Source organism: Cervus elaphus, chromosome 9 (assembly GCF_910594005.1).
Source record: "Cervus elaphus chromosome 9, mCerEla1.1, whole genome shotgun sequence".
NCBI classification, from domain to species: Eukaryota; Metazoa; Chordata; class Mammalia; order Artiodactyla; family Cervidae; genus Cervus; species Cervus elaphus.
The window spans coordinates 11,417,464-11,434,119 of record NC_057823.1 but is presented as its reverse complement, the minus strand read 5'-3'; the positions used below and the strand labels follow the sequence as shown (position 1 = coordinate 11,434,119).

Sequence of the window (16,656 nt, the reverse complement as noted above, 5' to 3'; positions counted from 1 at the left end):
CACTGACCCTATCCCAGGACACCTGACAGCCTGAGGGGGGCCAGTCCTGGAGCAGCCGCTGTCCCAGATGCTGAAGGAAACGGCCCCACGCCTGCCCCCTCCACCACCTCTCACTGTTGTGCTGTGTGGACCCTCTTGACCCCCACTTCCTAGAACTTCTAGATGAACACGAAATCCTGGGTCATGCTCCCCTGAGGGGAAATTTTTTTTCGTCTCCTAGCTTCAGACTAGTGTCACATCAAAGCAGCTTGTAACTATGTAACATGTAATTATGGAGATTCTGAATTTACTGAATCTTCTAATGACAGTTTTCTTCAACAGCAGGTTCTCATAAGTCCGAAAACTTAAATGTAACTTTAAAACATGTTAAGTTTGAGAAAATGATGCAAAACAAAGGGAGGAAATGAACACTTATTGAGGATGCTTACCAGATATTGTCAGTCATTTGCACACTCTTGTTTATAAATCTTCACAACACGGCAATGAAGTGGCTACTGTTATGTAATAAAGACACTGAGGCTTAGAGAGTGATATGATTTTCCCCAAACCAAACAGCTAGTAAATGGCAGACTGGAATGGTGACTTTTGTAGGGATGGAATGGTGGGTCCAGGGACATCTGATCCTGACTACATCTAGCTATCTGCTCCACCTTCCCTAAGGAGTAGTCTTGTCCTCATGATCCAAGATGGAGCTCCAGCTTTCATAACTATACCTGCCCCCATTCCCCCTCCCCTCCCTCCTTCCCCCACTTCCCAGGTTCACAGCCACGCCCACCCTCCTGGATCCTCCCAAGCCCCAGGCGCCCCTGCTGGCTATCAATGCGACTGGAACAGAAATGACAAGCACAGTTTTATTCCTGGGAATCTGGAGGTGTCTAGGATCACGATGGATCCCAGGCAAGAAGGTGATGGGTCATTGCTGGCCTGCGCTCAGTGGCTCCACCCGCAGCCAAAGTCCACCCTCCGCGCGCAGGATCAGCTCTGGCTTCCTGCGAGGCTCCTCCTTGTCTGGCAGGACGCGGAACCGCAGTAGCGTGAGCGCTAGGACCACCTTCATCTCAGTCATGGCGAATGTCTGCCCAATACAGTTCCTGTGGGCGGGAGTGGGGGCTTTGACTGCACCTGGAACCCTCACCCGGACCCCAAAGCGCCTGGTATCTGGCCCACAACCCCCATTTCCACCCATAGTATAAAGAAGCTAACCATGCCTGGAACCCTATGTGGGTTTGCATATCTCCAGACCCTAGTCCACTCTCCAGTGCTGAACTCAGACCAGTAGACAGGGGAGCGGGTCCCCTCAGCACACCATGAACCCTTCCTTGAGCCCACCACCATTCCCCAGACCCTTACCATAATGCCTGGGGGGAGGGGCGAGAAAGCGACCATCTTAAAGTTTTCCCCCTTCCTGGCCCCCACAGTTAACCTGGAATTTCACCCCCAGTCCCCTACCCCCACCTCTCCACCCCCATCTCAGATGGCCGCTGTCTTCACCTGGGCCCTGCAGAGAAGGGAACAAAAGCCACAGGCGACCTCCCTTTGATGTTTTCTGGGTCGAAGCGGAAGGGATCAAAGACCTGGGGGCAAGAAAAGACAGGGTTACTTGGCAGATGTTTGTATAGTAGGGGGAGGTGATGGCTGATTTGTCAGAAGTCAGAACCCTGCACCCTCCCCTGGGTCCCCTGAGGGGAGTGGACAAGGATAAGGGAGGTGGGGGGTGGGGGAGGTATCACCTCAGGGTCTGGCCACACAGTTGGGTTGTGGTGGGTCCCAAAAATACTGATGAGGCAGATAACACCTGTGGAAGAGGAAGGGCCGTCAGGTCTAGGCCCCACCTGCCTGACTGGCCTCTCTTTCTCACCAGGAACCTCCTCTCCTAGTCATTGTGGGCACCTTTGGGGATGACCCGGCCGTCTGGAAGTACAGTGTCCTGGGTACAGCGGCGGGAGATGACCGTGACAGGGGGGTGCAACCGCAGACTCTCCTTGATGCACATGGTCAGGAAGGGCAACTGGGCCAGGTCGTCCCTAGGAAACCCCATGACAGTTATCCAGGGAGCAAAAATAGAGACACAAAACCAGCCCTCCTTGTGCCTCATAAGACCCTCTCTATCTATAACAAAACTGGATTGTTGGTTTAAATATCTCCAAACACATTAGGTTGTATACATTATTTATGTACAGCTTTTTCTTTGTCCATCATACATCAAAAAAATGGTTCTTAAAAATAAAGAAAAAAAAGCAATGTCATAGAAATACCAGAAAAAGTTTAGTGAGATATTTTGCAAAACGTTGAAGAGCCAATCAGAAACACATTTACAAATTTGTATGAAAACAAAATATTATTTATGGCAAGACAACAAAGTCAAAAGGCAAATGAGTAAAAGATCAAATTCAATGTTTACTCTTATCTATTACAGCACTAGAGACACTAGCTAATGCAATTAGATGGGATAAAGGAGCATAATGCCATTTGAAATGGGGGTGAATATGTCATTTTTGGCAGACAGTGATTTTATACTTAGTAAACAAGAGAATTCACTGGAAAACTTTTATAGACATTGAAGATTCAGTAAGGAGACTGAATTCTTTTTCTTTAATCCCCTTCATTTTGGGTGGTGATTTAAATTCCTTTGTAAAAAGTTTTTATTGGAGTATAGTTGGTTTACAACATTTTATTTATTTCTACTGTACAGGAAAGTGAATGTATCCCCTCATTTTTTATTTCCTTCCCATTCTGTCACCACAGAGCACTGAATAGTTTCCTTATGCTATACAGTAGGTTCTTATTAGTTATCTATTTTATACATAGTATCGATACTATATGATAAATTCTTAACATAGACTTAAGGGATTAGATCTGATAGAGTGCCTGAAGAACTATGGACAGAGGTTTGTGACATTGTATAGGAGGCAGTGATCAAGACCATCCCCAAGAAAAAAAATGCAAAAAGGCAAAATGGTTGTCTGAGGAAGCCTTACAAATAGCTGAGAAAAGAAGAGAAGCTAAAGGCAAAGGAGAAAAGGAAAGATATAAGCATCTGAATGCAGAGTTCCAAAGAATAGCACAGAGAGACAAGAAAGCCTTTCTCAGTGATCAGTGCAAAGAAATAGAGGAAAACAATAGAATGGGAAAGACTAATAGTTATTTTTTATGTATTCTTCCATGGGTACTGTTTTGCATTAAAAATTATATAGTAGCATACTATAAACTATACACATTGCTCTGTACCTTTTTCATGTAACTGCATATCAATCTCTTGTACATCTCTTGGGACCTGTGTCAAAAATAGGGCATTTCCTACTCTGGATCTATAAAATAATTGCCCATTATTTTCTCTAGAGTCCTTGCTGCTGCTGCTGCTGCTGCTAAGTCGCTTCAGTCGTGTCCGACTCTGTGCGACCCCATAGACGGCAGCCCACCAGGCTCCCCCATCCCTGGGATTCTCCAGGCAAGAACACTGGAGTGGGTTGCCAATTCCTTCTCCAATGCATGAAAGTGAAAAGTGAAAGCAAAGCCGCTCATTCAGCGACCCCAGGGACTGCAACCTACCAGGCTCCTCCATCCACCTTGAGACTCCTTAATTATATATTTAAAATCTTTGATTCATGTAGATGTTATTTTCGTATAAGACATAAGAGCAGGTTGAATTCACTTTTTCCATGGAGCTCCCTACATGTTCCAGATTTTTATCAAATAATCTTTATATTTCCTATTGGTGTGAGACTCCAGGTTTAGCTGAGTGCTATGTTCACTGGGCAAGAAATTTACATCCATAAATTATTAATTTTTAAAATTTGAAATACAGAATAGATTATGTAAGAAAAGATGATGATATAAAATATATGCATTAGAATTAGCAAGACATGTGAATGTCAGTATTCCAAATGAACTTAAAGTTCTCAGTCCAACTAGAGTATATGATTCACTATAGCAACAAGAGTACTTAAGGATTAATTTAGCAAATGTTGCATAAGATCTTTATACTAAAGTTTTAGACTATTAAAATGCTAATGGATATGCCTTTTATTTTATTTTTTTTGGCTACGCCTTTTAAAAGGCTAATGTGAATATGCAAAAATGGATATTCATTCCACACTCTAGGATAGTGTATGTTAATATTATGATGTAATCTCTTTTCCACAAGCAAATCATACATTCAATTAAACCTACTCCCTCACTCTCTTCCCTCTCCCTGTCTCTCTCTCCTTTTCCCCACATTATTTAATTTTTACCTGACTGTCTTCTTGACTTAACTGCACTTCAAATGCACCCAAATGTCTACTCATCATCTTTCAGGGTTTCATCTGGGGCACTCTTGTCCATTCTCAACTTTTCCTCTCTTGCTCCACATCCCAGCCTTGCCTGTGTACACTGGAAGTGTTCTGACCTGATACTATTCCTCCACCAGAATGGGAGTTCCTGAAAGATAAAGACTGGTTCTGGTCCTTCCTGAGTCTCCAGGATACAGAATGGGGCTGAGATGAATTGGAGATGGCATAGAACTGGGGATAGGATGGCAGTTTGGCAGTGTTTCCTAAATGGGGACTGGATGGATGAAGATCCAGGTGTTTCTGGACAGGAGTTGAATGGGTTTAGTCCCTAAAAGTTCCCTGTGAATCCTGGACTACACAACATGAGGAATTATGGGGCAGGAGATGAGCAAACACTCAGGGAATGAAGGTTTTTGAAGATATGTTATTTTGAGAGAAAAATAAGAGAGTGGAGGGGAACTTCACTTTCTGAATATGTGCTAAGTTGTATCACTTGCTGTTAATTATCTCAGAAATCCAGGACTGTGTCCAAAAAGCCAACAAACTTTGCCATACTATCCATGCTGAGTACTAGATCCTGCCAAGTCTCTGATTGTATTCCTACTAAGCAACAATGACAGAACCAACTAACCCTCTCTTCTCTACAGAGCCAATGAGAGGGGCTCAGAAATAGACCAGGAGACTTGGACTTACCATTCAATGTTTTTAGGTTCACGATCCTTCAGGAGCTTCTGCACCTCCTGCCGGCAGCGCTCCTGGTATTCTGGGTGCTTGGCAAGGTTGTACAGAATCCAGGAGAGACCACTGGCTGTGGTGTCATGGCCTGAGGGGCAGCCAGACAGGCTTGGGTCTCTGGGTTACTTCAGCACCAGAGCATGGACAGCTCCCTCACATTAAGGCCCATGGAGAGGATGGGGAGGGATAGGGTGGCCCAGGGTTCATTCAGCAAGGTCTTTCCCCTTCTGTAGTCCCACACTGGGACTCTCACCTTCAAACATGAAGGTGTCAGCTTCAGCTCGGATATCTTCATCTGACAATCCCTTCCCATCTTCATCCTGGAGAGAAAGCAAGATCCCCAGAATCACACCAGCTCTGAAGGCACCTGAGTCTAACCTGAGACAATCTTTGAACATCTCCATCATCCATCTAGAAACCCAAGACCATCCTGAATTCCTGGACACTATCACTAGAGGGTCCACCACACAGACTTCCTCTTGACCACTTTGCCTCTTAAATTGTCCCTGGTGAATGGTATCAAAGATCCATAAATGTTTTCATGTTTCTACATGATGCAACCTGGGTTAAAGGATGACTGAATGGAAAATTAACTTATAAACTAGAGATTGAGCATTGCCCCAGTGCCATTTGCTCACTTTGTATAATTGTATTGGGTTGGCCAAAAAGTTTGTTTGGGTTTTTGGCAACCCAGTAAATTCAGAGATTCCTTTTCTCTCCTGAAGATAAGGAATGGGTTATAAACCTGTGGATCTATAGACTTCAATTTCTTTCCAGTGAGGATTTGTTTAAACTCCAGAGCAATGTCTGTCTTTTCTACTCTTGTCTCATATTGTTTCATCTCTTCTCCACTCCTCTCCCCTCCTTCCCTCCTCACTGCTCCCGTCTTCTTTTCTTTCTCTCTTTCCCTCTCCCTGACCACCCCTGAAGGGGAGAAGGGAGCATATATCTTGCATTAGTTCTACAGTTCAGAATGTCAGTGGCAGTATGATGGTTAAGACTCCACACTTTCACTGCAGGGAACACAGGTTCCATCCCTGGTTGGGGAACTAAGATCCAGCATGCCAAATGGGGTGGTCAAAAAAAAAAAAAAAAAAAAAGAGTTCTAGAATTCAAAACTTGGCAGTACTTCCCCTCCATGAAAGCATGGGTGCATGTAAAGATAGAAGCATCATGGTGCCCTCAAAGGAATTTGGGGATGGGAAACCAGGGCTACAATTCTACTCTGACTACTGTTACTGTTATAAATAATACATAGGTTGCACTTATCTAGGGTTCTGTGTATATACATACAAGTATTTATACATATGCAAGTATACAGACATGTGGGGCTTCCCAGGTGGCTCAGTGGTAAAGAATCTGCTTGCCAGTGCAGGAGATACAAGGAAATGTGGGTGTGATCCCTGGGTCGGGAAAGTTCCCTAGAGGAAGAAATGGCAAGCCAATCTAGCATTCTTGCCTGTAAAATCCCATGGACAGAGCAATCCATGAGGTTGCAAAGAGTCAGACGTGACTGAGCTCACACACATGTATATGCACATAACCTGTCTTATTAACTTGAAAATAGAGTGAAATCTTAGGCCCCTCACAATTTCAGATTTAGCAGCCCTCCTGCAGGCAGTATTCCATATTGGTCATCTTTAAAACTTATCCTAACCCACCCCTCCCTTCCATGAGCATCTCACATGGCTCCCCAGTGCCCTCTGCATCCAGTCCAAGCTCTTTGATCAAATCAAGTTCCCAAGGTCTATTTTACTTCTTAAATAAGAAACCAGAGGAGCCCACCTTGGTCAACAGGAGTACGTCAATGAAGTCCAAAGTCTTGGTCTTCGCTTTGGCCTTGAGGAAGTCATCAATACCCTCACTGGGGAGGGTGCGGTGCCGCTCCTGGATGACGGCATCTGTGAAGTCATGCACCAGGCGGCAGGCCCTGCGGAAGCGCCGCCCATCTGGGGTGAGATAGTACAGGAAATCCATGTGCAAAAAAACCTCCTGGTGTCGTTTTGCAACAAGGGCACTGAGCTCCAAGATGGCAGCGATATATTCACTGGGCTTCCTGCAGAATGAGATCATGAAGGGAGGCAACAACTTAAAACACCTGCAGCCCAGAAGTCGAAGGCTACCTCCCTTCAGGAAACTGAGGCTCCAAGAACAGGTGGGCCCATAGCTTCCAGTATGGTGATGATCCAGGAGAGTGATGCTCCAGACTCTTCTCAACCCACTCCCCATCTCTGGGAGCTGCCTTCATACCCCAGGCAGCCAGAGCACAGCTTCTCCTCTCTCTCTTACCCAGTATCTGCCCTTTTTCTCCAAAACTGTCCACTCAGCTCAGATCTTCTGCTAGTGGGTCAATTGGAGAAGGAAATGGCAACCCACTCCAGTACTCTTGCCTGGAAAATCCCATGGACAGAGGAGTCCATGGGGTCACAGAGAGCCAGACACAACTGAATGACTTCACTTTCACTTTCTCACCTCCCTATTCTCCTTAGATCCATTGTCAACACCATCCAGGGTCTATATTATAGTCAGTCTTCTCTTGAGTCAGCTGTCAGAACTCAGATTTGACCATGACTCTCATCTTCTGAAACACTTTTCATAGCTTCCTGGAAACCTCAGGATAAAGTTCATATCCTCTTTGTCTGGCTTCAAATGCCCTTAAGATATAACCTGCCCACTCCTCCAACCTCATTTCCAAAGTGTCTCGTCACTATTGCACACACTTTGTTCATTATAACCACCTGGCCTTTATCAAACAGTTCTACCTACTTGCAGGAATAGCTCCTTCTCTTCCCCTTCCCTGTCCTTCAACATCCAGCTCTGAGCCACCTCCTCCAGGAAGACTCTTCTGATTACCCTGGTAGTCCTCCCTCTCTCATCTACTCTCGTGGGTCTATGTTCCCAGGTCCTGGGCTGAGACTCACTCCTGGCAATTGCTGTCGTAACTGAAGACGCATTTCTGCAGACTGTCCAGGGTCATGAGGCTGATGTGTTCAAACATGTCCAGATGGGTGTGGCCCTCTTTGATCAGGCGCTGCCACTTGGCCTGAACAGAGAAGAAGACACAGCTGAGGCTGAGAACTGCCTCCCTGGTGCCCCTCCCTAATCCCAAACACCAAGATGCACTCCCCCAGACTCTGTCTCCTGGTCCCAGGCACCCAGCCCCAGGGAAGACTGGGCTTGTGTTACTATTAGTATATGAAGTCTCCATGGCTGGGAGCCAGGAGATCTGGGTTTGTGAATCCTGGCTATGTGCTCGATACTTATATATCATTGGTAAACTCTCAATAAAGTTAAGTGCTAACAATTGTTATTCAGTGACTGCAGCCATGAAATTAAAAGACACTTACTCCTTGAAAGAAAAGCTATGGCAAACCTAGACAGTGTATTAAAAAGCAGAGACATCACCTTGCCTACAAAGGTGCTTATAGTCAAAGCTATAGCTTTTCCAGTAGTCATGTATGGCTGTGAGAGTTGGACCATAAAGAAGGCTGAGCACTGAAGAATTGATGCTTCAAATTTTGGTGCTGGAGAAGACTCTTGAGAATCACTTGGACAGCAAAGAGATCAAACCAATCAATCCTAAAGGAAATCAACTCTGAATATTCATTGGAAGGACTGATGCTGAAGCTTAAGCTCCAATACTTGGACCACCTGATGTGAAGAGTGGACTCATTGGAAAAGTCCCAGATGCTTGGAGAGATTGAGGGCATGAGGAGGAGGGGATGACAGAGAATGAGATGGTTAGATGGCATCACTGACTCAATGGACATGAGTTTGAGAAAACTCTGGGAGCTAGCAAAGGACAGGGAAGCCTGGCGTGTTGTAGTCCATGGGGTTGCAAAAAGTCAGACAGGACTTAGTGACTGACCAACCAACAACAACAAATGTTAGGTTTTATCATCTTCATTGTTATAAATCGATTAGGAAGATGTTCCCTATGTTAGAAGAGTTCATCTTTCATAGGCCCAGAATATCCATGTACTTTTTTGCTGGGTAGGCCAAAAAATTGGAAGGCCCTGATGTTCTTTACCTGGCCCATTTCTCAGAGTTGTGTTTGTAGCAGACAGGCTTGAGAAGTGAGGTAGTGACTCCTCCTGGACAAATATCAGGATTGTTTCTATTGGCTATAAAAGTCGTAGAGTCCCTAAACCTAGTACTCCCTCCCCTGTGATAAAGCATGCTACATGAGCAGACATCCATAGAAGCCCACCTATGTCACTTGCATGAGATTTGGCGGCTTGGATGAAGAAAGCAAACCCATAAGAAGCACGTGTTGTTTGCTGGGCTAACCTTTGCCTGTGACCCAGGAGTCTCACATATTCTGGCAGAATCCAGGAAACAGTAACAAGCTCCCTTGTCAGCTCGCAAGCATGGAGAAATTACAGGCACTTCACAAAAGCCTGACCTCTAATTCTTCACTTCCCTATGTATGTATCCAAACTTTTTGCAATGTAATTTTTCAATAACTCTACCTGGAGGTGGAGCCTGTTTCAGCATCCTTTGATCCTGAGCTGGCCTTGGACTTGCTTTGGCCAACAGACTGTGGTGAAAATGATGAGATGACCAACCCAAACCTAGACCCCAAGGCACATTGCAGCTTCCTCTCAGTCTTCTCAAACCCTGCCTCTGCCATTTGAACCAGCCTGAGATGCCCTTTGAAGGCAGAGAATCACATGAAAGCAAGTCTATTTACCCTACCTGAGGTCATGCTAGATCAGCTTACAGCCAACCAAGCTTCAAACCTGTGAGAGGACTGACCCAGACCAGCAATGCTTCCTATCTCTTTGGTCAGGCCACCCAAGACAGCTATCCTCTTGTTCTCTGTACATCCCAGGCTTGACCAGTCCCTGCTTCACCTACACACTATTCACATGACAGACCTTTCCTCTTAATCATGGAGCCTAATGAGTAAATTCTACATACTTGTCTTCAGCCCCAGATAGTGATTGCTCTCATCTTTATATCAAAGTATTTCCATCACAATAGCTTATTAAAGCAGTAGTAAGGGGGCGGGCTCCTCTACTAGTTTTCTTGGTAACTTGTGAAACAACCTGACATCAGTTCCCCCACAGCTGGTTACCTCCCACTCTCCACCCTGGTAGGGAAGACTTCTGCCATGCCCTTCCTGCTGTCTGCTGCACATGGTGGGGTATCACTCCAGGACCTTGCTTCAAACATGCAAGATCCCCGTATCCATTAAAGCACTGATGTCTCTGTCTTACTCCAGCTCCTGCTTCAGTTCTGTGGCTTGCAGGCCTGCAGGGTGCAGAGCAGCACCATCAGACCCACAGCTGATCACAGACACATGAGTGACCCCGTCTCCATCTAGAAGAACCAAACAACTGACTCATAGGTTTGCTGTCAGCGCACCTGTGTGCTCAGTCATGTCCAACTCTCTGTGACCCCAGGCTCCTCCATCTAAGGGATTATCCCCCAAAGAATATGGGAGTGGGGTGCCCTTTCCTCCTCCTGGGGATCTTCCTAGGGATCAACCCTGTGTCTCCTGTGGCTAATGCACTAGCAGGAGGCTTCTTTACTGCTGAGCCATCTGGGCTGACCTTTGTTGTCAACACTAAAATCCTTCTTGTTTTCAAGTGATTTATTACTTAGAAATAACTAGCCCAATGTTCATTATTATTATCAAGCATGCCTCAAGATTCCAAGCCTTCTGTCAAAGTAGAATAGAAACTAATGCCTTCTGAGCACCTACTATGTGCCAGGGACCTGGTTCCAATATGTTATCTCTACTGACTGTGAGCAGGGATCACATTATACTAATTTTATAGCCAAAGCAACTGAGGCTCAGAAAGGAAGAACAATGGACTCAAAGTCACTTACAACAGCCAGAATTATAGACAAGATGCCTATGAGTCTCCGTGTCCCCCAGACTCCAGCTGGGACCCTGGGTTCAAGTGACTCACGTGCATGATGTCTGTGCTCTTGGTGAAAATCTTCATATAGGGCTTCAGGATGTTGAAGTGGAAGGCGGGCGTCAGCAGGCGACGGTGCCTGCTCCACTTGTCACCAGCACTCAGGAGGAGCCCATCCCCTAGCAGAGACAGGCACGGGGAGTGGGCAAAAGGCAGAACTTTCCCCTGGGTCCCCAAGGTCATCTCCAACCCTCTTTGCAAATAGTTACTCACCCAGCCAGGGCTTTAGAACTTCATAGAAGATCACGTCCTTTGGTGCGACGGCAGCTGACATGAATGAGAACCATTAGGGTCCTCTCCCCAAGGAGAGGGGGAGGGAAGGGGCTTTTGTTGGGCAGTGGAGGATCCCAACCCAGAATCTGCGTTCCCCCTCCAAGCCAGCCATAGCAGAATGGGGCCAAGAGCACAGGAAATGTGGAAGGGGTGTGAGGGGAGGGGGGAGCCAGACAGGCTACAGCATGGAATAGAGCAAAGGCAGAGCCCACAGACACAACTCTATGTGCTTAGATACATCCCAGCACGACGCAACGTGCCCAGCATTCCTTGACATGGCATCTTCTGAACACCCAAGCATAACCCAGCACTCTACAAAACATCATTATGGGGACCAAGGACCCCACACTTGCCCCAGCAGTGACCCCTCCTGAGACGTCTGACATGGCTCCATGTGTTAACATGCCCGGACACAGCCCCAAAGTGTGTGACACATCCTGACAGGACACAGCAGCTCTGCCGTGGACCTGAGGACCATCTGACCTGACCTGAGTGTGGCCTGAATACACTGATGATACAGACCTGAACCAGGCAAGACCCAGACCCACCCTAAGACCTGCATCAGGCAAGACTCACAGAAGGTCTCAGGCATTCCTCAGAGTGGGTTTGAGCCCCCGACTGCAGATAAATCCGAAATGTGCCCCAGGAGGGGCCAGCAGGAGAACCAGACGGTCTCTAATGGCATCACAGACAAGAACCAGAGAGACTCCAAGATGCCTCAAATGTCTTTGGCCACAGCTGAGCCCCAGAGGTGACTGAGACCATCTCTGAGCTCAGTTATAAAATACAGCAGGTGTCACCAGGTATAATACATATCAGCTGTAACCAGAATCAAGGTAGAAACATGAATGTGACCAGATGTGGCCATTCAGCAGATATTGCACAGACATGCCTGGAGGTCAGGCAGGTGGCATTCTGCAGTGGGAGACAGTGGCATCTTTGCCATGCCCGCCGCCTGCATCCTGGTCACTTGAACACCAGAGGCAACACAGAAAGTATGACAGGTTACAAGCTGTGGCCAAGGATCTACCTGGAGCAAAGAGCACAGGCTTGATGAGGGTGGAGTGGAAGGTGCAGATGATCATGTGCCAGGGCCCCACCCACCAGCAGCACTGGTGGTGCTGGCCAGGCCCTGTGTGTACAGGAGACCTTCCTCCCAGCTCTGAATCTGGAGAGGAACAAATAGGACCCAATTCACACTCTTCTAGGCTGCCAGAGGGGAGCACCTGTAGGAAAGTGATCCCGACTTGAGCCTATGCATTACCTTCAACAGCAACTCCTTAGTCCTCAGCCTCCTGCAGTCTCCTTCCCCTTATCCTCCATATATGACCGTTGGGGCCCCTTGGGTGGGGGGAAAGAAATGGCCTTGCCCCATTTGGATTCCAAACACCATGTGCCCCTGATTTCTCTTCCATTTCCTTATTCCAGATAAGAACTGATGCTCTGAGTGATGGAGTCACTTACCCACATTCTTACAGATAATAAATCTGAGACACTAGTCTAGGACTGTTTAATTCAGGGCCTGCATTCTTAGCTCCAAAATAGTAGCTCAGAGGACACTGTGCCCCCAAGACATGGAATTCAGAGTTTCAGAGATGCAGGAATTGGTCCTATGACCCAGGCAAAAGAAATGAAAGGGAACACTGTATCTTTTCCTGGAAGTGTTGTGAATGAGCTCACTGTTCCATGAAGGTTGAACCCAGAAGATGAAACTTCTGGGTTTCATCTTTACCAGAATGAAAGTGATGCTGTCACGGATGAACACGGAACTAAATGATGGAGAAAGATTTCTTTGTCTTCAGATTATCTATCTCTGATGGACTGTTTAAGACCTGGGTCCACCTGGACTTGAAGACACCCACCTGGGATTTTACAACCAGTTGATTTTCTTTCTCTTGATAGATCATGTAGGGTTGCATTTCCACCATTAACAGCTAAAGGAGGTGTTGGCAGGCAGAGAGAGGATGGGCCCTTCCTGGGCTCACCCAGCATGCTGGTGTCTGAACCCAGGTCTCTGTCACACGCTGCTTGCTGCCCTGCTTGCCTGATCTGTCTGTGGATGGGAGGGGCAGAGGGCAAGGGAAGGGGGCAAGGGTGGGGTGAAGTCTCCTCAGGAAGATTTCTGGGGACTGGAGAAGGAGGACACCGAACTAGAAGTGTGCAAGCCCTAGGATAGGCTCAAAGAAACCGACGCACCAGAGAGGTAAATAGCCATGGAAATAGCAACCCAGATCTTCCACCAGCCACAGGCCTTCATTGCTCTCAGTCTGGGGATGGGTGGGAGTGAGGACATGCCTGGCAGGGGGCCTGGAATGTTATGGATGCCCACTGCATAATTCTATCCTCCGCTTTAAAAATTGTTGCTCATTGTTCCAGATCCAGTTTCTGCAACTCCTCCTCCAGGAAGCCTTCCAGCATCCCCCAGCAGAGAACCTTGCTTCTTCTCTGCATTTGCGCAGCTCATCTCCCTCTGGCCAATTCCTGACCACACCAGGTCACAGATCTCTCTGCCCTAATCTGAGTCTTTACGTTTGGGGGTGTCTTTCACCCAGGACACCAGGGTGGGGTGTAAACGGCGATGGGAGAAGGGAGGAAGGAGGAGGCTGTGAGATGGGGATGATGGATACATGAAGGAAAGAGGAAGATGGCAGAGAGAGGAGGGGAGGGGGTTGGGGTCCTGTACGGGCCACATGGAAGCTTGGCAGGGAGGGGCTGGAAGCCCAGAGGGGTGTCATGGCACCCACCACCACAAGCTCTGCCTGGGTACCTGAAGCATTGGCGACGATCCGGATCAAGTCAGGATGGCAGAAAACGATGATGGGGGTGATGGGACCCATCCAGACCCTAAATCCCTGGGAGTATTTGGCCACCAGCTCAGTTAATTTGCTCATGCCCTGCTCCGTGGGGGGGACCTGTGATCAAGGTAAGGGCCATCACTCTGCAGAAGGAGAGTTCCACTGCAGTGGACAGAGTGTGGGATCCTGCACAGATGGAGGGAATCTCTGCTTCCTCCTTCCCTCTGGGGGAGGGAGGGACCTGGAGGCTCTCCAAGTCCCAAGGCTGTATCCCAGGGCACAGGGAGAAGCCAGGCTCTGTGCCCACAGGGAGGTGGACTTTGGTTTGAGAAGGCAAATTTTTCTGGTCCTGGGAGTTGTCCTAGCCCCAGGGGTAGACACAGGAGGAAATCCTTATGGGGAGGTTTGTGGATGTCAGGGTGGCCTCAGACTTCTCCCTGGGTTTTGGCCCCACATCCTTTTACTTCTGGGCCAGTCCACATGGCCTCTGCTTCCTTGCATAGGAAAGGATCTGCAAGAGCTGGGACCTTCTAGCCCTGCCTGACCCCAGGGACAGACATGACCTCTGCCTATTAATCAGTGAGGAACTGTGACCTAGGAACTCCCTTGCTGGCCAGTCTCTGTGCAGAGTGCATCCTGTCTATTTCTATGGACAATGCTTTCAACTGTGCCACTTACAAATGAAGAAACGGATGCCACATCCCCTCAAAGGGGAAGAAGTGTGGATTTTCTCCTGGTAAAGCACCCTCTTCCTCATAATGCCCCGTTCAAACCTGACAAATACCCCAGGTGCTCTAGGCAGGTGACATAGATCATTTTCACTTTTGTGCATTGCTCCCCTCTCCCCAAAGTTCTAAGGTGAGGATTCAAAGCACTAGATGAGATTGGTCCATAGAGGGAGCGTGACTCAGCCGAGGTCACATCTCAAGAGGGGCTGGAGGAAGGAAGTGTAAAGAAGAATGGCCCCCACGGCCAAGTTCTTGTGGGGAATGCAGAACTACAGGCACTTTGTAACATTACTGCTGCCTCCAGGACCTGCTGAGACCATTTCAAGACCCAGAATCTCAGCAAATCTTCACAATGAGCCTTGGACATCCATACTATGAATTTTGCCTTAATGAACAGTAATTGTTATAAGTCCTTCTCCAAGTTTAGTTCTTGTCCCAGGCAGGAGAGGGAAGCTGCCTGGGAAATGGGTGGAGCTGGATACCCCTCCATTTGACCTTGACTGAGGGAGGTGATGGCATGTTCATCGCCAGAGTCATCAAATGTTTATTTTGAGTGCTTACTTTGTGCCAGCCTTGGACAGGGCACTGTAGTGTCTCCTCCCCAGAATGATCATCAAACTGGGATGTGTTAATAAGTAATTGGATAATTAACTGTTTAATTAATTGTGACTAGGACCAAGTCAAAGGTCCAAGTCTGGGGCACAAGATAGGTGGGTGTGGAGGAGGGTCTAAGAAGGCTTCTGAAAGAGGAAGTGAGCAGCCAACTTTATCCAGATGGGGGGAGGGGCCTAATGGGACATCTTGGGGGAAGGGCAGGGTGTAGGATTAGAGGAAGGGGTCCTGGGAATGGGAGAGGTTGGGAGCTCTCCTCCTGTAGGTGGGAATGGGGAAGTGATAGCTATTTCCTGTGAGGAAGCTGTAACCCAGAGTGAAAAGACACAGGAATGGGGCCACATGCAGAGTAGACCCTGGACAGCATGCTTGTATAGGTCTTAAGGCCACCATGGAGACTGGAAGGGCCAGGGAACCAGGTTCTGTGCAGCCCGGCCTCAGAGATATAATAACGTGTGCAAGGCAGGCAACAGATGGACCCTAAAGCAGGCTAAGGCTGGAAGGACAGGATGTGGGGAAGGTCTTGATGGCAGAGCAGGGGAATGAGTGAGTGAGGGAAGAGGGGCTCCCCGGCCTCCCTGTCTTCTCTGCCGTCCTAGACCCCAGTCCAAACTTGAGCCCTATTCCTGACTCTTGGGAAATCCACCCACCCTGATCCCCCAGACCCATCCTACTGCCCACACTCACCAGGCCTAGGTGACCCAAGAACCAGTTGCGTTTTGGGGGCTGTGGGAAACACTGGAGGCGACGAGAGTTGTCATAGAAGGCGTAGGTCCAGGCCAGGATGCGGGCCAGGAGCCAGGAGGCCCCAGCCAACAGCAGCAGCAGCCACGGGGAGGCTGCCACTGGCCCGAGTCCCAGCCAGGACAGGCTCAGCTCCAGCATCCTGTGGGGCAGTCAGAGTGGAGGCTGAGTCCTGAGGATGAAGGAAGAGGCAGTAATGGTGAGCTGTGAGGCAGAGATGGATAGAGGGAGAGGAGCAAGGGAGTGAGGCGGAGGGATGGGGAGTGCTGGGGACGGGCAAGAAGGGCTCAGAGACAGGCAGACAGGCGCTGGGAGAGGGGAGGGAGAAACAGAAATTCAGAGGAAGAGGGAAATATAGAGACAGAAAGACACATACAAACAAGCACAAAGAATGTGTGCTAGTTACCCACTGGGATTCACTCATTTCCCAGGCCAGTTCTTTCCCTGGAGCCACCCTGCCTTGGGTAGCAGCCTTCCCCACCCTGGGCCAGGACACCCAGCCTTTTGACCCCCAGCCTGGCACCTTCTGTCAAGAGCGGCTTGTCTCACACAAGTTCCTCTCCTCTCC

General features: G+C 48.1%; 1 protein-coding gene across 4 annotated transcripts; it reads right to left on the bottom strand.

Annotated features, from left to right (window-relative positions):
* Positions 1 to 833: 833 nt before the first annotated feature.
* LOC122700863 (cytochrome P450 4F2) lies at positions 834 to 16,656 on the bottom strand. Of its 4 annotated transcripts, none has more exons than XM_043913888.1 (13): positions 16,612 to 16,656; positions 16,032 to 16,260; positions 13,977 to 14,121; positions 11,150 to 11,203; positions 10,928 to 11,055; positions 7,928 to 8,049; positions 6,792 to 7,062; positions 5,260 to 5,326; positions 4,965 to 5,094; positions 1,891 to 2,024; positions 1,731 to 1,795; positions 1,492 to 1,574; positions 834 to 1,091 (listed from the first exon to the last, which is right to left on the bottom strand). In XM_043913888.1, the coding sequence occupies exons 2-13, from the start codon at positions 16,227 to 16,229 to the stop codon at positions 914 to 916; spliced, it is 1,575 nt and encodes a 524-aa protein (XP_043769823.1). In that variant the 5' UTR covers positions 16,230 to 16,260; positions 16,612 to 16,656; the 3' UTR covers positions 834 to 913. The 4 variants fall into 4 exon arrangements, with proteins under 4 accessions (XP_043769823.1, XP_043769826.1, XP_043769824.1 ...); XM_043913891.1 differs by having other exon boundaries at positions 16,032 to 16,230; positions 16,612 to 16,621; XM_043913889.1 differs by having other exon boundaries at positions 16,495 to 16,619.